The sequence below is a fragment of the Ceratotherium simum genome, chromosome 4 (genome assembly GCF_057802395.1).
Source record: "Ceratotherium simum simum isolate JZ-2026a chromosome 4, ASM5780239v1, whole genome shotgun sequence".
NCBI lineage: Eukaryota > Metazoa > Chordata > Mammalia > Perissodactyla > Rhinocerotidae > Ceratotherium > Ceratotherium simum.
This window is the reverse complement of record NC_141903.1, coordinates 11,191,404-11,217,833: the sequence shown is the minus strand read 5'-3', so window position 1 is coordinate 11,217,833 and position 26,430 is coordinate 11,191,404. Positions and strand designations below refer to the sequence as shown.

Below are 26,430 nucleotides of genomic sequence, written 5' to 3'. Positions count from 1 at the left end.
GAGTGTTGAGACAGGGAAAGAAGGCTAGGGAGGGGGAAGTTCTGGTGGGCGAGAGGAGGACAGTGGGAGACGGGGCAGATTACGCTGAGGTCAGTTTATTCAAAGTGCAGTGAGAGGATGTGACTGCAGGCAGGTGCAGGAGGCTGGGGTCTCAGAGAGCTTCCTGAATGCCTCTGACCCTGCATTCACCCTCCTGCCCTGCCGTGAATGACAGGCTGCAGCACACTCATGTTCTGTGTGGACACCGGCCCTATATCTCAACAGGGACGGGGGTGCTGTAGGGGTGGCTGGATTCTGGGGTCTGTGCAGGCTGAAGGAGGGGAGGATAAGCTGTGCTGGGCCACCCACCACAGGAAGTGTTTTGTGGACAGTGTGGAATGGAGGGAAGCCTGGAGGCAGGAGCTGGATGAATGAGCAGGGCTGGTGGGGAGGCGCTGGTCCAGAGAGCATCTCTCCTGGAGGGAGACTAACGAACCCCAAGGGAGCTGCTTGAAGGAGTCTGGCCTCAGACTGGCAGTGATCGCTCACCCTTCCTATGCTGCCCATTCTCTCACTCTCGTGTGTGGGCTACAACTACTTAGCAAACTTGAGGCATCTTAGATGAAACCTGGAATAAGATACCTAAGCCCCAAGTCCTGTTCCTGGGATACTTACAGAAGGCCCCATGACAAGCCCATCTGAAGGTGGGCTCACGGCTTGGGCTGGCTGTGTGGCTTGAGGCAAGTTACTTAACCTCACAGACGACACAATGACAAGGACGATAACAAAATAGAATCAAAACTCACCAGCATGATCTGAGGTGTACGTCCCAGGGCTTTGGGGCAGAGAGACTCTGTTCTGTTATGTCATTTAATCCTCTGGAGCTGGGGAGTGCTTCTTGCTGGCTATTTTTGTCCATTTTGTTGAACAGAATACTGAGGCTCAGAGAAGTAAGTAGTAAGTCCAGGAACCAGGATCTAAACCCAGATCTGCTGTACCTGAGAGCCCGGAAGTCAACCTCACGCTATTTCACTCCTCCACTTTGGGCTCTGCATTTTCACTTGCAGCCATCTCAGTGCCAAGAGGTTACACTCGACTATAGAATTTATTTGTTCTCTCACCCCCACTGGAACGCAAGCTCCACGAGGCAGGGATTTTTGTCAGTCATTTGCTGCTGTATCCCAGGGCACTGCATAGTGCTCAGCTCATAGTAGGGCCTCACATATTTGTTGAATGAATATATAAATGCAGAGAAGTGCTGTTCATAGGACAATGGATTAAAAACACAAAAATCTACAGTGGTCTCAAGGGATGCTCTGTGCCCGGCCTAGGTACTGAAGGGCAGGCTATGCTCTACAAATGCATGTATTTGCTGAACGGCTGAATAAATGCATAAACGACTGCTGGAATTGAGGGATGCCGACGGCATCCTCATCTGAGACAGAGGGGTTCAGGGCCCTAGAGGATGAGCAGCCGGCCACAGATGCTTCTGGAGCCTCTGGGCCCACCGTGCCAGCTCCCCTGGGTTCCAGCCTGGCTCTGATCAGCGCTATGCTGATTGGATTAGCTTCTCTTCCTGCTTAAAATCCTTCCCTGGCTTCCACTGCTTGTTAGAGAAGGGCTACCTAACTCCTGCCCAAATCCTGCACAGCGTTCTGTGGTCTGTCCTATATCATCAATCAGGGTTCTCCAGAGGAACAAACCACTAGGAGATATATATATATATATATATATATATATATATATACACACATAGATAACATATCTATATCTATATACAGAGAGACAATATTTAAGGAATTGGCTCATGCTATCGTGGAGCTGGAAAGTCTGAAATCTGTAGGGCAGGCTGGCAAGCTGGAGACTCAAGCAAGAGTTCTATGTTACAGTCTTTATTTTTTGGGGGGGTGAGGAAGGTCAGCCCCGAGCTAACATCCAATGCCAATCCTCTTTTTTTGCTGAGGAAGATCGGCCCAGGGCTAACATCTGTGCCCATCTTCTACTTTATATGGGACGCTGCCACAGCATGACTTGACAAGCGGTGTGTTGGTCCGTGCCCAGGATCTGAACCCGTGAACCCCAGGCGGCCGAAGCGGAGCATGTGAACTTAACCGCCATGCAACCAGGCCAGCCCTATGTTACGTCTTGAGGCAGAACTTTCTCTTCTCCAGGAAACCTCAGTTTTTGTTCTTAAGGCCATCAACTGATTATATGAGGCCCACTTCCAGATTAGGGAGGGTAATCTCCTTTACTTAAAAAGCCACCTGATTGTAGAAGTTAATTGCATCCACAAAATCCCTTCATGGCAACATCCAGCTTGTGTCTGCCCAAACAAGTGAGCAGCATAGCCTGGCCGAGCTGACACATGAAATTAACCATCACAGTCCCTGCCTCCCTGTCCAGTTCATCTTACAGCAAACTCTCCCTTCACCGCTGGTTCCAGTTCCACTGATCCCACCCCTCCCCGAATGCCCCACGCTCCTCTCGGGTCGGGGGGCAGGTCTTTGCACATGCTCGTCCCTTTCTCCCTCCTTGCCTAGTTAACTCCCACAGATGCTCAGCTCTCAGCTCAAGCATCGCTTCCCCAGTGTCATCTCTCACACCCACTGGTGACAGTACAGGCTCCCAAAGCTTTCAATACACTTTCTTCATAGTGTTTAACCCCCATGGTGACATCCTTAGTGGGATTCTGTGATTAACAGGGCAGAATCATGTCTATTTTGCTCCTACAGCATCCCAGGACACTAGCTGGCAACAGTAGATGCTCAGGAAACATCGTCTGTGATGAAAACCCCAGAACTCCACGGCAGAGTTGCATTTGGCACTGCGGAGCCAGGCGGGAGCTGGAGGGAGCTGCTTTAAGTGCAGAATGTCCCTGGTGACCTGGCATCGCAGCTCAGAAGACGTGGAATCAAAAGACTCACTTCAGAAATGCAGATGCGGTTGTGTGGGAAAGCTCTCTTTGTAGGAAGCCCTTCATGAAAACTCTGAACTCCAAAGTTGCCTGTAGCCTGCAGCCAAGGCCCCAGAAGGACCCTTTCAGAAGGCTGCACTCTTGACCCGCCAGCCTTAGAACTACCCGAGCATTTCTAGCTGGTCAGCCTTTGCATTGACCTGCATTTAAATGCTCTGTTTCAGCCCCAGCGCAAGCGCACGTGGCCATGTCTGCCTTGCATGGAAATCCACACAGGACGTGGTGAATGGGAGTTCCCCACTCTTGCTGCGAGCTTTGTGGTGCTGACAGGTGCCCCACGAAGAACTCTTGGACCTGCTGAATGGTGAAGGAGAGGGAGGATGGCCACCTTCCAGGAGCCCACAATCCAGGCCAGGATTTCCACCAGGGGCCTGGGGTGATGCAGGAGCAGCTCAGGGTCACACAGCTAAGGCTCCCATCCTGGCTCCATTTTCCAATAGCTGGGTGACCTTGGGCAAGTTACTTAACATCTCTGAGCTTGTGTTTCCTCATCTGTAAAATGGGGCTTACAATAATCACCACCTTGAAATGATTATGAGGATTAAATGAGAATCGCTGTGGAAAGCTCTTGGAGTAGTGTCTGGCACACGAGTGCTCAATAAATTTTGAACACATATACATATATGGAGAGATAAATATACACATACATACATATATATACACACACACAATCTCTCCATCCAATAATACATATGACTATTGAAAGACAGACAGCAATCCCCATGCTGTCTATCCGCTATTCTTCCTCCTGAGCACGATGTCTAAACTGAGAATCGGACCATGTCACTGTCCCGCTTAAAATTCTTCCTTGGCTCCCACATTTCTCCTGGGATAAAGAGTCAGCCTTCACCATGGCCTACAACAACTCACATATCTCTTCTCAAGTTTTCAGCACACACCATCCTCTTTTTCATTCTATTTGCTCCATCTCAAGGCCTTCTCGGTTTCTTGACTTTAAGATCTTTACTCTTTGGGGTCCTCACAAAACACGTTCTTTTTACTCATTTTTTCCCTTTATTTTCCTGGGAAATGCTATTCTACTTCTTCTCTGGAATGCCTCACTTCCTGGTTAGCTTCCTACTGTCTTCCTCCCCTGTCTAAGTTTCTGGCATCAGGGATCTTAACTGTCACACCGACTGCTGTGTCCCAGCTCCTATGAAAGGATCTGGCACAATAAACTCAATGAGCACTTGGCTCAGAGAAGGGGGCTCTCTCAGCTTGTGGCCTGTGCTGAGGCCTCCCTCGGTCCCTCCCACAGATGGCCGTGCCTGCTCGACAGCCTAGAAGTGTCCTCTGCTGAAGCCATCTGCTGAGGTCTTCTCTGGGCCAGGGCTCCTAAGTGCTGCTGTGCCCAGAGCCAGCCTGCTCTCCAAAGATGTGATCAACCCCCTCCAGCTGGCTGCAGGCAGTTTCTGTCCCTCTCCTGGGCCAGAGACAGGCAAGGATGCAGTCAGTGCTGGGCAGCTGCGTATAAAGTACTCTGGGGACCCCACCCAGTGCAGGGGACACAGAAAGCAGCAGCCTTTTCTCAGGCAGCAGCTGGCATTGCTAGCGAAGGGCCCAGCCGGAACCACTGACAGGTACCTAGAGCATCGTGGTGGAGGTGCTGGGTTTGCCTTGTCCCTGCTTAAATGCAGGTGGCTGATTTCAAGGAGACCTGTGGCTGCCTACCATAAGTCCCCAACAAGCCAGGCACTGGGCAGAGCACACAGGGACCCTGTGTCTCAAAGGGAGGGAGGTTTAGTGGCTAAAGGATGGGTCTTGGGGTCAGACAGACCTGGGCTCAAGTCTATCCTCTGCTGCTTCTTGGCAGTGTGATCTTAAGAAATTATTCAACCTTCCTGAGCCTCAGTTACGTCATCTGCAAAATGGGAATAATAATGCCTACCTTGTAGGGTTGTTGGGAGGATTAAACGAGATCACATGTGAAAAATCTGGCTCAGCAGCTGGCACATAGTAGATGTTCTGTAAAGGGTAGCTGTGGTGGATTTCACACAGACAGGACATTTTTCCTTCCTTTCCTAAAGGCCAGGGTGGGCAGAATTTCCTGGATTCCTCCCTAACCCAGAGCACATACTGTCCATGCCACTCATTTGTGCATCACCTACTGCATTGCTCTGGCCCTTCTCTTGCATGCACGTCCATCGCCCTAATTAAATCTGAGATGAGGAGAAAGCTTCATGTGAGCTTCCTGCTGTACCCTAGAACCCCATCCCCTTGGAGCTAACCAGTGCCAGGCCAGGTCCTGCCCTCTCCTTCAATCAGAGCATTCTTGTCATCACCTCCTGCCACACTCACTCTCAAAGAGCTGTGTCTCAACCGTGTCCCCCTGGTCAAGCCCCATCCCTTTCAAGTCTCCTATCCTATCAATGCCGTGTGTGTCCTATGACATCCCATGTGTTCCCACGATGTCCTCAGACCCCACATTCCCATAGAAACCCCTCTTCCAGTGGTTGTGCCTGAGCGGAGATACGTCATCCTTCCCTTTTCCTCTCCTTGGGACATCAACAAACCTATCATCATGGTCCTCAGACCAAAATCAGTATCAGAACTTCCTGGATATTAACCAGGATCAGACTGCGGGGGACACTGTTCACCGGCAGTAGATGCTGATTCTCCTCCCCAGCCCTTGGGAAGATGCAGGCTTGCAGAGTTTGTTTCCAGAACCAGGAAGGCCTGATGTTAGTGAACATTCCCTTCAATGGAAGCAAACAGATTTTTAGGTGTAAGTTCTTCCAGACTGGTACACCTGAGTCTAAAAGGCTCATGGCAGAGCAATAATGGAACTTTCTGAAGCTGATGAGGCCCTACCTTTGCAGAGAGTATCTGTCAGTGACTTTAGGGGCTGAGATGTCCCACATCCACTTCTGCTCTGCTTTCAATATGACTCTGTAGGCTTGCTTTTAAATCAGGAACTTAATGCTGACTTACAGTGGGTATCTCTGTGTATTCTTTGCCTGCTTGTGTGTAACGATCTGAGTGGTTCTCAAAGTGTCATGCGAGAACCCCTGGGGGGTTCCCCTAGACTCTTTCAGGGGTCTATGAGGCCAAAACTATCTTTGCAAGATTAAAACATTGTTTTCCTTTTGCACTGTGTGAGTAAAACTGTTGGCACCTCAGTATGAATCAAGGCAGTGGCACCAAACACATCAGTGGTCACTATATCTTCACCTCCATGCACTTGCAGGTAAAAATAAAAAGCCAGTTTAAGAATGCCCTTGCTAAAGCAGTAAAAAAAATTTTAATTTCATTAAATCTCAAGTCTTGAGCACACATCTTTTTAATATTCTGTGTGATAAACTGGGAAGCGTGCATAGAGCATTTCTGTTGCATATGAAGTACACTGGTGGTCTCGAGTAAAAACACCCCTGTGAGTTACAAGCTGAATTAGCTGTTGGCTTTTCTCTTTTCACAAAACACCATTTTTACTTAGAAGAATGACCAGCAAACAGGTCATTCTGTTCAAAAATGAACAGAGTGGGCCGGCCCCATGGCTTAGCGGTTAAGCGCGCACGCTCCGCTACTGGTGGCCCGGGTTCGGATCCTGGGTGCGCACCGACGCACTGCTTCCCCGACCATGCTGAGGCCGCATCCCACATACAGCAACTAGAAGGATGTGCAACTATGACATAAAACTATCTACTGGGGTTTTGGTGGGGGGAAAAAGGAGGAGGATTGGCAATAGATGTTAGCTCAGAGCTGGTCTTCCTCAGCAAAAAGAGGAGGATTAGCACGGATGTTAGCTCAGGGCTGATCTCCCTCACAAAAAAATAAATAAATAAATAAACAAAAATGAACAGAGTGGGTCTGTCACTTCAAGGAAAACTGACAGTATTTGTTGGCAATGATAAAATTTGAGCTTCCAAGTGAAAATTAAAATTTCAGAAAACTTGTAACTGCCACACGGAGCTTGACAGCATCCGCTTACTTAAGACTTTTCTGATGAGCTCGGCAGTGATATTAATGGCTATGACATTTTTGATACTGTAGAATGCAATGTGCAACAGTGGGAAGATCGGCATAACTCGGTGAACCAACACTTTCCAAACGACCAGTGCCCGCTGTTACAGGATCACGCATGGGGAAAGTCCCATTCCAAGTGCAAGACAGACCAGTGGATTCTGAGGTAACAGAGTATGAAAAGTTCATTGAGATGGTTTCGGTTCCACACTGCAACTAGCCTTTAAGAAACTACCACTACGTGGTTTTGGAGTATTATCAAAGAATGTCCACAATTATTTGAAAAGGCTATTAAAATTCTCCTCCCTTTTCCAACTACACATCTGTGTGAAGCCAGACATTCTTCTACTTTACCCAAAACAACATATCACAACAGAGCAAATGCTGAAGCAGATATCAAAATCCCGTTGTCTTTTATTACATTTGTAAACATGTCATGTTACTCTTCTCAATTAAATTTCTTTTGGTTTGTTTTTCATAAAAGTATGCTTTTTATATAAACATGTACTGGGTATATTACTGTTATTTTTAAATGGATAAATAAACGTATATTTAAAACATTTCTCAGGTATAGTTTCCAATTTGGTAAATATCAATAGATATCCCCCACATAAACAAAAGTTCTTAGAGTTCTCGATGCTTCTGAAAAAGGTAAAGGGGCCTTGAGACCCTAAAGTTTAAGACCTTCTGGGGTAATGCACAAGAGCAGGGGATTTGGGGTCAGACCAAACTTTTCTAATCCTAGCTGGGCTGCTCGCCAAAGACGAGACTTGGGAGGTGGTTTTGACTTCTCTGACAGGTCCTCACTGCTACGAGGCCAAGTGGCACCGCAGCCCTGCCTCAGTGACAACTCACAAGGACTGAAGGAGCAAATGCGAGTGAAGCAGGTCTCCGTCTGGCACGCCTCACCCAGGAAGAGTGGAGGACATGCGGGGAGAGAAGGCCCGGCGGGGAGTGTGCCGAGGAAAGTCACTCCCACCTGGACGCACTCCCACCCGCACGCACCGCCTCGCCCTGCCTGCCTGCAACAGACTCCCACACCCTGCCCTTTGGAGAAATGCTGCCTAACTTTGCTTTTCCTCCTTCTCAGTGAATTAAACTTAATTCTTTTTGTAAGTTGGCAGTTCTGCCTGAGATAACTAATGAAGCCTGAGGGAGCTGGCAAGGCAGCACTGGAAACACTGAATCTGGACCCAGCCCGTGTCCCTGAACCAGAGGCTTCCAAGTCAGTTTTCCGGGCCTGCCAGCTTTCACTTTCTCCAGCATCTATTTTCCCGCCCACCCCATCCCTCCCTCCCCAGACACTCCCCCTCCCCTCCAGGAGATGATCTGGGGACAGAGGTGCCAGCTGCTCTCACTAGCGAGCTTCGGAAACCACGTCTGGCCAAGGGAAGTACCACCATTTCCAAAGCAGGAAATCAGGTCTTCTCCCGAAGCTCTGAAGTTTGCTTTATAATTACAGCCAATTATCTTTGTTATTTCAATCTCCGATTCAGGAGCTTTGGGGAAAAGCATCCGCAGACTTGTTTTCATGGCATTTTCTTCTCTCTGACATGTGTCACTTGGCATTCAATTAGCCCAGGAAGGAGGCGTGTCCCTGGGTCACTTTCTGCAGCTCCCATCCCATGGCACAGCCCAGTCCGAGGAAAGGGAGGGGAGCTCACTAGGGTACGTGGCATGTGCTCATGCGGATCTCCAAGGGCTTGGCCCCAGCCCAAACCCAGGGCTGACAGGGGCTTTTTAGTGACTGTCAAGACCTTCCTTCCCTGGGGCTGGCAGCCCTGCTTGCAGCCTCCCTGAGTGTCAGGAAATGCCAGGAGCCACAACACACACCCGGAAAACTATCTGCTCTCCTTAGACAGTGGCACCCTCAGCTCCCACCCCAGGAGGCACTGGCAGAGCAGGTCAGAGAAACACTGGCTGGAGGTGTCTGAGGGCACATGCCAAGCTGGCCGGGAGGAAAGCGAGTGCCTGGGGGCCAGGGAGAGAGAGTGTCAACACGCGAGCTTGGATGTGGGTGGGTGGTGGTGGGATAGTGTGTCTTCCTGCTTGGGCACGCTGGCTTTCCGTCAGTCCCTCACCTGGCTCTGCCACTCCCAACGCAGAGCCTTGGCTCAGGCAGCAACTTCTGGAGCATCCCTCTCTCCCTTCTCATCACCCGCTCCTCACCCTTCAGATTTCAGCTCCAGCTTCATCTCCCCAGAGAGGTTTCTCTGATCTTCACGTCTAAGTCAAACCTCTCTACTTCCGGACGTCACAGCAACCTCGTTCCTCTCTTTTGTAGCCCTTTTCATGGTCGTCATCTCACATGTGCTCCTGAGACGATGGAGTGAATGCCTACCATCTCCAGCAAACCGTGAGCCCCACGAGGGTAGGGGTCCCACCTGCTTTGCTCGCCATCGTCTCCCCAGTGTTAGCAGAGGACCTGACACACGAGGCACCCAATAAATACGTGCGGCGTGCATGACTGAAGGAATGAAGGAACGCGCGAGGGAGTACGGCTGGTGTGGGACCTGCGAGGCTGCAATCTCACCGGCCGCAGCTGCGCTGCTCCCTGTCCAGAGCGGCCTCCCTGCCTACGGGACTGTGCCTCGTCCACGCGTGTGAGCTTTCCAGGGGGTACAAATGAGGTTTTCTCCACAATATTAAGAGCCCTTCAGGAAGGGAAAGGCCTCTCTTTCACTTCACTGGGAGCGTCCGGAGCAGGAACAACCCCTAAGAGTCAGTGCCAGGTGCTTGGACTGCGGAATAAGAAGGCTCCTGGGCTGAGCGTGAACAGGACTCAGAACCAAGGCCCCATCTATAAAATGGGTTGTTTTAAGGTAGAATAGGGTCATATTTGTAGAAGTGCTTTGTAAGCCATTGGGCCTGCAGAACAATGTTTTTACGATTATCCTGTGCTGTGCTGGTGTCAGACTGAGAGACTGTTGAGGAATCCAGAAGGCAGAGTGCAGAGTGGGCTTTGGGTGAAACAGAAAATGAGACAATAACCCTCCACTTGTGCTCTGGAGTTTCTTTAGGGAGAGAGGGTCAGATACTCGTCACTGCCAGGAGGAGGCACGGGGGAGGAGCGCTCCCTGCTCCCCTGTCAAGCTGCCGCCTGCCCCTGGCTGAGGCTCTGCCGTGATCTTGCTGGGATCCATTAAGGAGGGCATCCCCAGACAGTCTTGCTTGAGACACGGGGGGGTGAAGTGTGACGGATGCTGGTGGGGGGATTACAGGGTGTTCGGTGGGGGGCGGGGGTACTTACAGCTGGGTCACGTCCTTGGGAATGCCTTTGGGGAGGAAGCGGAGTCCCTTGTTGCTGCATCGCACCACCGTCTCCAGGCAGGTGCACTGCTCCGGGCAGCGCGGGCCCAGCTGACAGCTACTCTCGTCATTGCCTGTGGAGAGCCCCAGAGTGAGCGTGGCGGGAGATGAACTCCACAGGGGCAGGCGAGCAAGGGCACAGTGCCCGGACCAAGCTGTCTTCAGTACAGGGAAGCCCTCTGCTTTGAGCCAGAACCAGGGATACGGAGCCTGCTGGTCCCATCATGGTTGGAGGGGAAGAATAGAGGCCTAGGTAGGGGAATAGGGCTGCCTATCTTCTACCACATTTAACATAAAATGAAGACTCTAAAAACTTGATTAACCAGAGTCTTAGACAGGAAAGAGGTCACTGTTAACCCGATCAGAAACAAGCCAAACTGACTGAAGGAGTGGTCAGGGGTGTGGAGCAGGGCCCTGTCCATTCTCTTCCTCTTTCTCCTCCCTTTCTCCACTCTTTCCACTACACAATCCCTCTGAGGTGGTGAATGTGTCCCCAACCCCCATTATACCTTAACCTCGGTTATTTACAAACCGGTTAATCTGTCTAGATAACCTAAAGTTGACCAAGTAAAAAATTGTGCTGGCTTGAATTTATGCAAACAGATATGCCCTCTGGAATCCTGGCACTCAAAGCCTTGGATCTCCAGGTGTTCATATCCCCTAGCCAGTGACAGGAATTTTCTAGGAGCTCATCTTGAAGTCCTTCTCTCCTGAGCACATACTGTGAGCCTCATTATGATGCAGGCAGAAAAACAGAGGCCCAGGGCTCCCATGTACAGTTGTGTAGGTTGCATACAGCACAAGGTGCCATATCATCTGATGGACACCAACCGCACTGTGGACGTGGTAGATTAGGATATTTGGTACTTATCATAGATGGCCACAAATTGTCTTATTTTAACAAAATCAGTATATTATGACAAATTTCTGACTGATGGAAGTAAAGTGTCTTTAGAAAGAGGTACCTTTTCTTAATTTGCATACAGAAGCCATGTGGGCTAGCAGCAGCCCCACAGAGCCGGTCAGAGCTCCAGCTGGGTGCCTGATGGCAGAGGGGAATCAGATCTCAAGGGTCCTGACCTGCAGCGACCTGCCTCACCTCTCCTCTCTTGAGCTTCCTTGCCTTCCCAGGCACTGCCCCCGCCCGCAGCCTGCTCACCTTCGCAGGTGAAGTCCTGGATGGCCACGTCCTGGATGGGAATCTCCTTGAGGAAGAACGGCTTCTGGCATCGGGGGTTCCCACTGACGACCCGCCTCTTCCTCAGCCACTTGCCGAGCCAGGCCAGGTGGCAGTTGCAGTTGAAAGGGTTGGACAGGAGGTTTCTGGAGGAGAGAAGGGCCCTCTCTGAGAGGCGAGCCTCTACCCTTCTACTGCAGGAGCTGGCCCCGGGATCCAGGTCTGCAAGCCTAGGGCCCAGCTCTCCAGGCAGGTCTGCTCTGGGTTCAGGGGAAGGAGGAAGGAGGTCTGGGGAAGGGAATACAGACTCTTCTAAAATCCAGAGGCAGTCTTTGCAAGGGTCTCATTCCAGACCTCCCCGATGGACATGACCATGGTCTCCTGCCACGCCCTCCCCGGTGAGCTCCAGCTGGTCGAACGGCCTTCAGTTCCTCGCCAGACATTCTCTCACACCCAGAGCCTTCACACATGCTCTTCGTCTTGCCTAGGATGAATCTCTCTACTGTCTGCCGGGCTGGCCCTTCCTCATCCTTTAGTCCTCAGCTTAAATGACCCCTCGTCCAAGAGGCCTTCCCCGAGCCCCTCATCGAAGGGAAATGAAAAGTTCCACTCTTCTCCCTCACTTGCCTTCAGCTCCTCCACAGCACCCACCAGAGCTGGTGGCGACTGTTCAACGTGTGCCGCCCTCCTTGGACTCTCAGTTCCCTGCGGGGAGGGACCAGGTCTGCGTGCCTCTGTGTCTCCAGGAACCAGCATGACATCACCACTGTATACATAGCTGTCGGATGCAATGACTGGATTGATGGGGGGATGAAGGGATGGAAGCCACTGTCACTTTGTGAGTGTTTCCTAAAGGACCGGAACCAGGCTAAGCACTTTATAAATCCATTCTCTACTCAGACCTGTCACAACAACCCTAGGAAGGAGGTAACGTTATTCTCATTTCACAAAGAAGGAAAATAAAGCTTAGGGAAGTTACATGGGAGGGCCAGACAGCCCTGGAGTGGCTGCAGTATGACACAGTAATTAAGAGCTTGGGAGTCAGACATCCTGGGTGGGAGTCCTGGCTCTGACCCTCAGTAGCTGTGCAAAGTTGGGCAAGTTCCTTCTCATGTCAGAGCTGGTTCCCTTAATGCTTTGTGACTCTATCCCTCTCTGCATCTTTTGTGACTTTGGATTCCCAGTGTGGAGGCACCTAGGAGGGGTGAGGAGTGGGCTAAAATGAACCAACTCACTAGTGCTAGTTCCTCACCCAACATTCCCCGTCTTTGATGTCACTCACTCATTCAGTTGATCCATTTATTCAACTATTGAGTAATGGGCATCTGCTGAGGGCCAGGCACAGATCTAGGCATTGAGGATGTAGCAGTGAACAAAACAGTCACATATTCCTGTCCTTCTGGAACCTATATTCTAGCTGATGGGAGGCAAACAGTATACAATTAACAACAAATAAATAAGTCATATGGTATATTAGGAAATGGTCAGTGCTATGCAAAAAGTTAGGAGAGCCAGCTCTGATGGCCTAGTGGTTAAAGTTCAGTGCATTCTGCTGCAGGGGCCTGGGTTCCATTCCCGGGTGTGGAACCACACCACTCGTCTGTCAGTAGCCATGCTGTGGTGGAGGCTCACATAGAAGAACTAGAAGGACTTACAACTGGAATATACAACTATGTACTGGGGCTTTGGGGAGCTGAAAAAAAAAGAGAGAGGAATATTGGCAACAGATGTTAGCTCAGGGTGAATCTTTCCCAGCAAAAAAAAAAAAAAGATACTCAGTAAGAAAAAAAAATGAGGAGAGCAGGGTTGAAGGAACTGGGGGTGATGGCAGAGGGGTGGAATGGGGTTGGGGCAACTGACTCTTGGGCAAAGAATGGAGGAGGGGAGGGAGGGAAGGGTGTTCCAGGTCCTGGGAACAGCCAGCACAAGTTCTAAGGTGGGAGTGGGCCTGGGGCGTGGGAGGGACAGTGAGGAGGCTGGTGGGGCTGGAATGGAGGGAGGAAGGGCATGGAGAGGTTAGGATGGACTAGACAGTGTGAGGCCGAAGCCCTTTTATAAATCTGGCTTTTATTCGCAGTGAGATGGATGTACGGGAGCTTGACAATGGGCACAACAGGAGACGCAGCAAGAGCCTTTCTCTTCTGTCTTCCATAGGGTCTTTGGAGAAGGGAAGAGAGGGGAGAATGAACCAGGAACTAAGGTTAACAGGGCCGCATGGAAATACGGTGAGCAACTATACACGCTGACATCTCTATCTTAGGCCCCTGCTGTGCGCTTTACAAATACTAACAGCTCTAATCCTCACAATAAACCTATGAGGGAGATTATGCAGAACGGACCATTAAAGCACAGAGAGATGAAGTAACTTTTCCAAGGTCACACAGCTAATGAAAGGTAAAGCCAGGATTGAACCCAGGAAATTTGTCTCTAGCACCCAAAGTTTTAGCCATTATTCTGAACAGCCTCCTTTAGCAACACAGTGAATTCCACGGGAAGGGCACTCATTCAGGTGTCCAGAAAGCTAGACTTGAACTCTGGTTCTGACACACATTTAAGTAGTCAGTGATATCATTTAAAAACCCCTGTCAGCACGTTACTGGCCTGCTTAAAACCTTCAGTGGCTTTCTGATATGCTTTGGATGAAGACCAAAACGGCCCATGGCAGGACCAGTAGCCTGGCCCTGGCCTCCTCTCCAGCCTTGTCTTACACCACGCACTCTCTCACTCTGCTGTGACCACGCTGGGCTGTGCTCAGTCCTGCATATTTGCTCTGCTCTGACCTACCACAGGGCTTTGCACATGCTCTTCCCAGGGAAGGAAATGCACTTCCCACTTTCTTGAACAAGCTACCTCCCACTCACCTTCCAGAACACAAGTCCAGTATCCCTCAGCAAAGCCTATGTCGGGTTTTCATTATCACTGTGGGCCTCCCTCCCGGGATAATTCACTATGCTGTGAGCTCCAGGAAGGAGGGACCACATCTGTGTATCCTCAGCACCGAGATGGTGCCTGACACATGGAGGGAGCCCAACACATGTTTATTAAGTGGACAGACGGGTTGATGACCTTGGCCAAAGATAGCAGGGAGCTAGGAGGGGAGAGGTCTGCAGGGGAGAAGCCTAGAGTGAAGGTGCAGTGGATCCAGGGGACTTACATGGTGGACAGGGAGACAAGCGTGGTGAAGGCTCCGGGGGTGATGGTAGTGATCCGATTGTCATAGAGGGACAGCAGCCTCACTGAACTCAGACCAGCAAAGGTGTCATTGCTCACACAGCTGATCAGGTTACTCCTCAGCATCCTGCAGGGAGAGAGGTGGGGTGAGAAGGCATAGGCATCATCCTTTCCTTCCACAACAGTGCCGCAGTGGGGTGTGTGTGTGTGCGTGTATGTGTGTAGACGGGATGCTTTTGCCAGCTTCAAGCCCAGACCAGCCATGTTACTCAGGTTTGTCCTGTGATAGCAGGGCCTGGGTCTCCACTGGGGCCACCTGTAACTGTGCATGTACATTCTTGTCTGTGCCTGCTCTATTTATAGTAGAAGCACGTGTCATTGTGTATATATGTACATATGCATGTTGTGTAGTGGTTAGCGTATGCATGTGCATTTCTGGGAGGACAAGGGAGAATCAAGACATGATAGTGGATATCAGCTTGTGTGTATGTGTGTGTGTGCTTGTATGTGTATGACTGTGTGTTTGTGTGCATGTTGTACGTGTGTTTATGTCATTTTTATGTACATGTGTCTATGTCTGTGTTTGTGGGTAAATGTGGGAGTGTTTGCGTGCCTCTATCAGCGTGTTTCTGGTATGAATCTATATATATGTGTACATTAGGGTAAGTGTTGTGTGTGTGTGTGTGTGTGTGTCTGTCAGTGTGTGTGTTGGTGCAGGGCTTAGCATGCTAAGCTCTTTCCCATCAAGGGCTGGGAAATGTCTGATGCCTTTCTGGATCTAGGAAGGAAGGGATTCATTAGGCCAGGACAGAGCCTGGGCCCAGTCCCCTGCCCGCCAGCCTTCACAGTCCCTCTCTGATGCCCCTGCCCCCCATCTCGCTCCTGGCCTTGGCCCGGGCTGTACTCACAAGGTCTTGAGGCCGCTGAGGCCACGGAACATGCGCCCATGCATTGTCTCCAGCTGGTTCCCCGTCAGCATCAGCTCCTGTACGCTGGCCGCTCCGTCAAAGGCACCCTCTCTCACCTCCTTGATCTTGTTGTTACTCAGGTTTCTGGAAGGAGGGGACAGAGTGGGTCAGGACGCAGGGAGGGAATCATTTGCCCTGCAGCCAGCTGGGGACTCTCAGGTGCTCCCTGGGCTGAGGACGGGAGTAGGGACCCCAGTCCCACACAGGTGGAGCTACCTTTGTGAAACAGACTTGAGTTTGAAGGCTTTTCAATGCCCTGGGGACCGGTAGATTTAAAATAGTGATTCTCGAACTTATTTTCTCTCTTCAGCAGGTGCTCTCTCTGAGCAGTGATTCTCAAGAGGAGGGCGGGAGAAAAATATAAAATATGCCTGTCCTCCATGGGGGTGGGGCATTTGTAGAACTTGTAGGTCTCTCACATCCCTCTCACGTCACATACAAATGGACACTTTCAGGGTGACATCGTCAAGAGGGTGACAGGTCATTCCTGACTCGACTCTCCCTCACGAGAAGAACTAACATTTATTCAAGAACAAGGCAGCACTGAGAGAATCCTAGAACACGGAGGGAGGCTGAAGCACCCTCTGCACCTCCGAGACCAGGACAGATGCATTAGAGCGTAAGAGAAGCGGCCACACGTTGACTGCATTGCCCCTCCCCCAGCACAGCCCAGCACCACGTGGAGAGGTCTCCCCTGAGCCTCCGGTTCCTCCAGTGGGAAAAGAGAACCCAGGGGGACAACCAGCCACCTCCAGCATTGTGGGTCACTTTGTGGGAGCCCCTACTCTGGTCCGGCACCATGGGGATTGCTGGGGAATCTATGGGGCTCAACCACTGGGAATCTGACTGCAGTGGAGAAGGGGTAGGGGTTTGCAACATCCAGCACAGGATCTTGGCAGACGGAGTTCACACCTGCAGTGCCCAAGTAGTAGTCCCAACCAGCGGCTTTGCTCATCTGCAGAACCACGTTGGGGGAGCACTCTGACCAAGGAAGTCGGCAGGGTGCATATCTGCCTGACTTGGATCCTCAAATGAGTTTTGCCAGCCCTAGAGCCTGGTTTGCCCACAGCCAGGCAGGGAGCTAAGTCACAGCCCCAGCTGCTGTGGAGAGCACCTTCCAGCCCCATGTGACCCGAAGGGCTGGTGACAACTCCTGGAAGCTGTGTGCCCAGTGGGGCTCGAGCCGAGAGGTGGACAGGCAGAGCTGATCGCCCCCAGAGCAAAGCCAATACTGGGCATAGAGTCTTCCCGTGCTCTGCATGGGCAAGGGGATTAATTCATAGCCAAGGCTGAGGGTGGCACCTGGCCCCTTCTGACCAGAGAGCGTATTTGGGAAACTGAGGGCAGCCTGGAGCGGCCCCTCCCTCTCTCGCCCAGGCAAGGGGGCTGAGACATAGCCCCACCTGCTGTGGAGAGAGTCTTCCACCCCAATCTGACCAGAAGGGCTGGCGACAACTCCTGGAGGCTGTGAGGCCCAGTGGCGCTCAAGCTGAGAGAAGGGCAGACAAAGCTGAAAGTTTGCAGAGCAAAGCCAGGCGGCCCTGTTTGACCAGGGAAATGGGGTGTGGGTCAGCTTGAGTTAAGACAACAAAGAAAGAGCTTTACTGGCTTTAGAGCTGCTTCTCCTGCTGTATCCGGGCAGGGAATCTAATTCTTAGCCCCACTCATCGCTGAACACAGCCTTCAGCCTATCTGACCAGGGAACCTAACCAGAGCACACAGGAAGCTGCATAGCCCATTCAACAGCCCTACGTACAGTGGCAATTGAACACAGAGCACAGCCTGTTACATGCCCCATCTGCAAAGCAAAACTGGTGGCCTCACCCAACCAGGGAATTCAGCGCACACTCATACCTGATTTGAGCCCCCAAACAACGAGCTGTACAGGCCCTGGGCCCTGGCCTGCTGCCCTGCCAGGGCAGGGACGCTAACTCATAACCCCATCTACTACTGAATATAATACCCAGACTCGACCATCTAGTAAGCCTGACCAGAGAACCCAGGCAACCATGGAGCCCATCCTGTAGCCTCACTTGGGTAGGGAACCAGGCCAGCAGTCCTATCCAACTGTTCTCAGCCAGTAGCATACCCTCCCACCCCCATCCTCAGAGCTCAAAGAGTTGCCTCATCCAAAAATAGACCATAATGGCAGGCCTACCTGCTCCTGCCCTGCTAAATGCCCAAAGACATTATCAGCAGACACATCCAGAAACCCAAACTGAGCTGACTAGTGAAGAACTGTCTTCGCAAAAGCAAACCTGTAAAGTCTGGAAGAGAAGCCCCATTACTCAAACATGCAGATACCAATATAAGGAATCAAGGATCACTAAAAACCTGGTAAATATGACATCATCAAAGGAAACTAATAAAGCTCCAATAACTGACCCTAAAGAAATGGAGATGTATGAACTGTCTGATGAAGAATTTAGAAAGAAAAAGAAAGAAAGAAGAATGAAAAAGAGTGAAGAAGGTCTACAGGAATTATGGGACACCATGAAAAGAAACAATATTTGCATTATGGGAATTCCAGAAGGGGAAAAGAAAGAGAAAGAGACAGAAAATATATTTAAAGCAATAATGTCTAAAAACTTCTGGAACCTGGGGAGAGAAATGGACACCCAGATCCATGAGGCCCAAAGGACTCCAAATAGGATGAACTCAAATAGGGCTACACTGAGGCATATTATTGTTAAATTGTCAAAAGTCAAAGACAAAGAAAGAATTATAAGAGCAGCAAGGGAAAAGAGAGAAGTTACATACAAGGGAACCCCAATAACACTATCAGCATATTTCTCAACAGAAATTCTTCAGGCCAGGAGAGAATGGGATAGCATATTCAAAATATTGAAAGAAGACAACTGTTGGGGGCTGGCCCTGTGGCCTAGTGGTTAAGTTCAGCATGCTCCGCTTTGGCAGCCCAGGTTTGTGGGTTCGGATCCTGGACACAGACCTACACCACTGGTCAGCCATGCTGTGGCAGCAACCCACATACAAAATAGAGGAAGACTGGCACAGATATTAGCTCAGGGTGAATCTTCCTCAGCAAAAAAAAAAAAAAAAAAAGAAAAGAAAAGAACTGTCAACCAAGAATTCTATATCTGGCAAAGCTATCCTTCAGAAACAAAGGAGGGATAAAGACTTTCCTGAACAAACAAAAGCTGAGGAAGTTCTTTACCACAGATCTGCCATACAAGAAATGCTAAAGGAGTTGTTTGAGTGGAAGTAAAAGAATGCTAATTACATCATAAAAACACAAAGAGGTAGTGTAAATCTCACTGATAATGGTAAATATATAGTCATAGTTAGATTCTGCAATATGGTAATAGTGGTGCATAACTCACTTATAACTCTAGTTTAAGTTAAAAAAAAAGAACATAGCAATAATAACCATACCAACAATAACCTGTTATTTGTTATAATAACATAATATAAAAAACATGTAAATTGTAACAGCAATAACCTAAAATGTAAGGGAACAGTAAAGTATATGAATTCTATTGAAGTTAAATTGTTATCAGTTTAAAATAGGGGGTTATAAGTTTAAGATATTTTATATAAGCCTCATGGTAACCACAAGGGAAAATCTTGTAGTAATTACACAAAAGAACATGATAAAGAAGTCAAAATATACTGATACCAAAAGACATCAAAACACAAAAAAAGACAGCAATAAACAAGAAACAATGGATCTACAAAATAACCAGAGAACAATCAACAAAATGGCAATAGTAAGTCCTTATCTATCAATAATTACTTTAAACGTAAACAGATTAAATTCTCCCATCAAAAGACAAAATGGCTGAATGGATAAAAAACAAGATCCAACAATATGCTGCCTACAAGAGACTCACTTTAGCCTTAAAGGCACACATAGACTGAGAGTGAAGGGATGGAAAAAGACATTTCAAGCAAATGGTAACCAAAAAAAGCCAGGGTAGCTATACCTATTTCAGGCAAAAAAGGCTTTAAACTAAAAATGGTAAAAAGAGACAATAAAGATCATTATATAATGATAAAGGGGTTGATCCATCAAGAAGATATAACAATTGAAATATGTGCCCAACATCGGAGTACCTAAATATATAAAGCAAACACTAACAGAGCTAAAAGGAGAAGTAAACAGTAATACATTAATAGTTGGGGACTTTAATACCCCACTCTCAACAACGGATAGATCATCCAGACAGAAAATCAATAGGAAATGGGGATTTGAACAACACTATAGACCAAATGGACCTAACAGACATATATAGAACATTCTATCTAACAACAGCAGAATACATATTTTCAAGTGCACATGGAACATTTTCTAGGATAGACCATATGTTAGGCCACAAAACAAGTATTAGAAAATTCAAGAAGATTGAAATCATACCAAGTATCTTCTCTGACCACAACGGCATGAAACTAGAAAACAATAACAAGAGGAAAACTGGAAAGCTCACCAACACATAGAAATTAAACAACACTCTCCTGAACAACCAATGGATCAAAGAAGAAATTAAAGGGGAAATACGTTTTCTTGAGACAAATGAAAATGGAAACGCAACATACCAAAACTTATGGGATGCAGCAAAAGAAGGAAGTTCACAGCAACAAATGCCCACATTAAGAAGAAAGATCCTAAATAAACAACCTAACTTTATGCCATAAGGAACTAGAAAAAGAACAAACTGAGCCCAAAGTTAGCAGAAGGAAGGAAATAATAAAGGTTAGAACAGAAATAAACGAAATAGAGAATGAAAAACAATAAAAAAGATTAACCAAACTAAGAGTTGGTTCATTGAAAATATAAACAAAGTTGACAAACCCTTAGCTAGATCAACCAAGGAAAAAAGAAAAAGGATCCAAATCAACAAAATTTTAAAGGAATAAGAAGACATTACAAATGATACCACAGAAATTCAAAGGATCATAAGAGGCACTATAAACAACTAGATGCCAACAAACTGGACAAAGAAGAAACAAACCTAGAAGAAATGGAAAAATCCTTAGAAACATACAATCTACCAAGACAAAATCAGGAAGAAATAGAAAATCTGAACAGACCAATTACTAGTAAGGAGATTGAATCAGTAATCAAAAATTTCCCAATGAAGAAAAGTCCATGACCAGATGGCTTCACTGGTGAATTTTACAAAACATTTAAAGAAGAATTAATACCAATCCTTCTCAAACTCTTCCAAAAAATCAAAGAGGGGACACTCCCAAACTCATTTTACAAGGCCAGCATTATCCTAATATCAAAACCAGAAAAGGACACTGCTAGAAAAGAAAACTACAAGCCAACATCCCTGATGATCACAGATGCAAAAATTCTCAACAAAATACTAGCACTGAATTCAGCAGCACATTAAAAGGATCATTCAGCATGATCAAGTGGGGTTTATCCCTGGGATTCAAGGATGGTTCAACATATGCAAATCAATAAACATGATACATCACATTAATAGAATGAAAGAAAAATATCATGGGATCATCTCAATCGACACAGAAAAAGCATTCAGCAAAATTCAACATCCATTCATGATAAAAACTGTTAATTAGGCATAGAGGGAACATATCTCAACATAATAAAGGCCATTTATGACAAGCCCATAGCTAACATCATACTTGATGGTGAAAGGATGAAAGTTTTTCCTTTAAGATCAGGAACAAGAAAAGTGGGGCCAACTCTCACCACTCCTATTAACATGGTACTGGAAGTCCTAGCCATAGTGATCAGGTAAGAAAAAGAAATAAAAGGCATCAGAATTAGAAAGGAAGAAGTAAAACTGTCTCTGTTTGCAGATGACATGATTTTCCTTTTTTGTGAGGAAGATTAGCCCTGAGCTAACATCTGATGCTGATCCTCCTCTTTTTGCTGAGGAAGATTGGCCCTGGGCTAACATCTGTGCCCATCTTCCTCTACTTTATAAGGGATGCCACCACAGCATGGCTTGACAAGCAGTGCATCAGTCCGCACCTGGGATCCAAACCTGCGAACCCTGGGCCACTTAAGCAGAGTGTGCAAACTTAACTGCTCCACCACTGGGCGGGCCCCCCATGACATGATTTTATATATAGAAAATCCTAAAGATTCAACCAAAAACTGTTAGATCTAATCAATGAATTCAGTAAAGTTGCACGATACAAAATTAACATACAAAAATCAGTAGCATTTCTATACACTAACAACAAAATTTCTGGAAAAGAAATAAATCAATCCTACTTACAATAACATCAAAAACAATAAAATACCTTGGAATAAATTTAACTAAGGAGGTGGAGGAAAACTATAAGAAAAATACAAGATAATTGATGACAGAAATTGAAGAAGACACAAATAAGTGGAAAGGTATCCCTTGTCCATGGACTGGAAGAACTAATATTGTTAAATTGCCAATACTAATGAAAGCCCTCTACACATTCAGTGCAATTCCTACCAAGATTCCAATGGCATTTTTTGCAGAAGTAGAAAAAACACTCCTAAAACTCATATGGAACCATGAAAGACCCCAACGGCCAAAGCAATCCTGAGAAAGAAGAACAAAGCAGGAGCCATCACACTTCCTGATTTCAAGCTACACTATAACGCTTTAGTCATCAAAACAGTATGGAATTGGCATAAAAACAGACAAATAGACCAATGGAATAGAATTGAGAGCCCAGAAATAAATCTAAGCATAGACAGTCAACTAATATTTGACAAGGGAGCCAGGAATACTTAATGGAGTAAAGACAGTTTCTTCAGTAAATGGTGCTGGGATAATTGGATATTCACATGTAAAAGAATGAAGCTGGACCCATGTCTTACAGCACTCACAAAAATTAACTTGAAATGGATTAAAACTTAAATGTAAGACCTGAAACCATGAAATTCCTAGAAGAAAACATAGGAACAAAGCTCCTTGACGTGGGTCTTGGTAATGATTTTTTTGGATATGAACATCTAAAGCATAAGCAACAAAATAAAAAAATAAACAAGTGAGACTACATCAAACTAAAAAGATTCTGCACAGTAAAAGAAACCATTAACAAAGTGAAAAGGCAACCTATAGAATGGGAAAAAATATTTGCAAATCATATTATCTGATAAGGGGTTAATATCCAAAACATATAAAGAACTCATACAACTCAATAGCAAAAAAACAACCCAATTAAAAAATGGACAAAAGACCTGAATAGACATTTCTCCAAAGAAGATATACAAAAGGCCTACAGGTACATGAAAAGATGCTCAAAATCACTAACCATTAGGGAAATGCAAATAAAAACCACAATGAGATACCACCTCACACCTGTTAGAATGGCCATCGTCAAAAAGACAGGAGATAACAAGTGCTGGCATGGATGTAGAGAAAAGGGAACCCTTGTATGTAAATAGGTACAGCTATTATGCAAAACAGTATGGAGGATCCTCAAAAAATTAAAAATAGGACTATCATATGATCCAGCAATTCCACTTCTGGGAATATATCCAAAGGTAATGAAAACACTAACTCAAAAAGATATCTGCACCCCCATGTTTATGAAAATTATTTATAATATACAAGACATGGAAACAACCTAAGTATCCATCAATGGATCAATGGATAAAGAAGTTGTGGTGTATATATATATAATGGAATATTATTCAGCCATAAAAAACAAGGAAATTCTACCATTTGCGACAACATGGATGGACCCTCAAGGCATTAAGCTAAGTGAAATAAGTCAGACAAAGACAAATACTGCATCTCACTTATACGTGGAATGTAAAACAAAAACAAACTCATAGAAAAAGAGATCAGATTTGTTATTACCAGAGCAGGAAGTGGGGGGAGGAGGAATTGGAGGGAGGTGGTCAAAAGGTACAAACTTCCAGTTATAAGATAAATAAGTACTGGGATGGAATGTACATCATGGTGACTGTAGCTAACACGGCTGTATGATACACAGGAAAGTTGTTAGGAGAGTAAATCCTAAGAGGTCTTATCACAAGGAGAAAAATTTGTTTTCTCTTTTTTCTTTTCTTCTTTCTTTTCTTTTTATTCTATCTGTTTGAGAAGACAGATGTTAGCTGAACATACTGTGGTAATCATTTCACAATATACGTAAATCAAACTATCATGCTATACGCCTTAAACTTAGTGATGTATGTCAATTATTTCTCAATAAAACTGGGGAAAAAAAAGAAAAATAAATGGATGCTTTCTACTTACTACTTTTTGAGCACCATATAAGGAGTCTGGCCAATATAATCAGATCAAATCCTCAAAACAATGCCTATCAGATGGGTATTACTTTTATCATTGTCTCATTTTACAGATGAGGTGACTGAGGTTCAGAGACGTTAAGTAACTTATCCACACCACACAGCTGATACAACTGGGATTTGGGGCCAGGCTTTCGGGCACATAAGAAGTCCTCCAGTGAACCGTCTCTCTCCTAAGTGAATGTTCCTTCGGTGATGTGGATACTCATTCCCTTCTTTACTGCTTTGCAGAATTCAGGGTTTGGGATATTGTGTTTTCCTAGAGTGGGCTCCGTCCTATGAAGGTGCCGTTTCTGATGCTGCCCTTGAGCTCTGAGAGCAGGCTCTCCTCTCTGATGCTTAATCACCTGGCGGCAGGCCTCATAAGAGATCCGAACAGCAAGTGGATCCTGCAGAGCTGTTGGTGCTGCGAGTTCCCAGCTCTCCCCGGCAGGCGTGGACCTCCACGGCCCACCCATCCGTTCAGGCCTGAAAGGCATCCTGGGCTGGCTGGCTGGGGCAGAATGTGACGGCATTTACACAGGCTGAGGGAAGAACCCAGCCTCTGAGCAAGCGGGCTGACGGCGCCTTGCACGGTGAACCGTGTTCTGCCAGTGGGGAGATCTGCAGGTGGAGGCAGAGCCTGCTAACTCGCTGAGCACCCTGAGGCTGTAGAACGGAGGGCTCACTAGAGACGACCAGCTGCCCATTGTACTGCTGGGCATATGGAGGCCCAGAGAGGGAGGGCACTGCTCCATGTCGCAGAGCATCAAGGGGATACAGCACCAAGCTGAGTCCCCGGCACTTGAGCTTCTCTCAAGCGCCCTCCTCGCAGAGCTCTGGACTGTCCCATAGCAACCCAGGGGGTAGGGATGGCTCTGAGCAAGTGATGGAACTGGGCACCCACAGGCTCAATGCAGGCGCCTGCCCTCTTCCCAAGCAGGGATTGGGCCCACAAGGTGCAGCAATGCCCACACCTGAGGGTGGGTGCGGAGGAAGAGATGTGCCTCGGTTCCCACTCTCACATGGCCCGCACCCTCTGTGCTCCTGGGCATGGCCTTGCTCTCCTCCTCCTCCCGTCCTCCCAAGAAAACAGGAGCAGACACTCCTCAGAATCTCTCCCCCAAGATCTGAGAGAGTCGAGAGACTCTCAAACTGGATTTCTGCTCCCTACCTGGCTCTCCTTAGACTCACCCGGTTTTCTTATAAATCCTGGTAGTCCTGGTCCGGGATAACCCAAGAATGAAGGTAACGCACAGGGGAGACTGCAAATTACCCCAAATTAGACATGAGAAGAGAGATGAAGGCTCTCCCAGCAGCCATAACTCATCCGAATGCCGGAGGAGAAGGATTTTGCCCCAGAGAGTCAGGCTTCTTGGGGAATTAAAGTACATGGGCGGCAATGAAGATGAGTTAAAGCAGCCACGAAGTGGGAGGGTTCTCATTTCCTGACATCTGTTTTTTTAAATGAGCAAAATTAACATCACATTACTGTAAGGTTTGTGAACTGCATTTCCCTGGGCTGGGAGAATGGAAAACATAAGGAGAATAAAAAAGGGGGATAGAATTTTCCAGAAGACCAGGCTGCTGCTCTCTCTCCATCTATTAAAGTACTGCTCAAAACTGCAGGCAGCCTGGGCTGGGGCACAGAGAGGGCAGCTTGGGGCAAGCACTTCAGACACAAAACTAGAGCATCAGAGCTTGTAAGAGCGCTATCTTATTCTCAGAGCAGTATCTTCCAGAAAATGCCCCAGATCCCAGGAAACCCCCAAATGTGAAGCGGGGGTCGCCCAGGGAGCCTCTCTCCATTTTTGCCACTGCAGACCTACCTGAAGGAATACTGCTTCATTATGGCTTTGACTCCAGCGAGGATGGGGTGTCTTACACCTGAAAGGACCCAGCCTCAGAAACTCCTACGCCAGGCCCCGGGTTGGTTCAGAGGGGTCAGTGGCAGGACAAACCCAGTGCTTGGCCCTGCTGCCTCTGCAAGCTGCTGGATGTACCTTTCAGATGCTGTTCTCATTCTTTCCAAGAAACACCGAGGCCCCTGCAGGCTGAGGGTTCATCTGGCTACCTCTGGAAAGCCTGAGTCGGGGGAGACAAGCCTCAGCCTCTTCCAGGTCCATGTCTCTTCAGGTTTGTAGGACTGCCCATAAACTCTGTCTGGCAACTGGGAAGCATCTGTAATCCTGTCTGAAGCCCAGTCCCAGATGGAAATGCAGTGGGGAGAGAGCTAAACAGATTTTTCCAGAACCTGAGGATACTGGGTCATGATTGAGCAAGCGCTCTGGCACACTGTCAGGTCAGGGAGGCCCTGTCCACCTCCTCACGGACCTCTTCCTCCCCCTGAGGTAGAAATTCCATTTCAAGTGGGAGTTACAAGCTCAAATGTCCACTGGGTCCAGATGGGTGACTTAAAGCCAGAAGCTCAGTGGGGATGGCAGTGATCAGGAAAGCACCTGCCCCATGTACGGGGCAGCCATTCCTCAGCCCAACTCAACTGCAGCCATTTGGGAATGTGGGCCCACTTTTGACAGATCTGATTTTCCAAAAGATGCCAGAAATCTAGATTTTGTTTTTTCTTTTGCTCTGTTTCCCTCTTGATTTTTAAAAGTGGGCAACCAATTCTTATTAAAAACGCAACCACCGCCAATAAATCCACCCATGTGTACCTGAT

The 26,430-nt window shown here is 47.6% G+C and overlaps 1 protein-coding gene across 1 annotated transcript in view; it reads right to left on the bottom strand.

Moving 5' to 3' along the window:
* Window positions 1–26,430, bottom strand: part of SLIT3 (slit guidance ligand 3) — a 602,543-nt gene that overhangs the window by 60,471 nt on the left and 515,642 nt on the right. The window contains exons 17-20 of the mRNA XM_014786114.2: window positions 15,479–15,622; window positions 14,554–14,697; window positions 11,382–11,545; window positions 10,164–10,296 (exon numbers count right to left, since the gene is read on the bottom strand). Of these exons, the coding sequence (XP_014641600.2) occupies window positions 10,164–10,296; window positions 11,382–11,545; window positions 14,554–14,697; window positions 15,479–15,622 (585 nt within the window). The remainder of the gene's footprint in view (window positions 1–10,163; window positions 10,297–11,381; window positions 11,546–14,553; window positions 14,698–15,478; window positions 15,623–26,430) is intronic.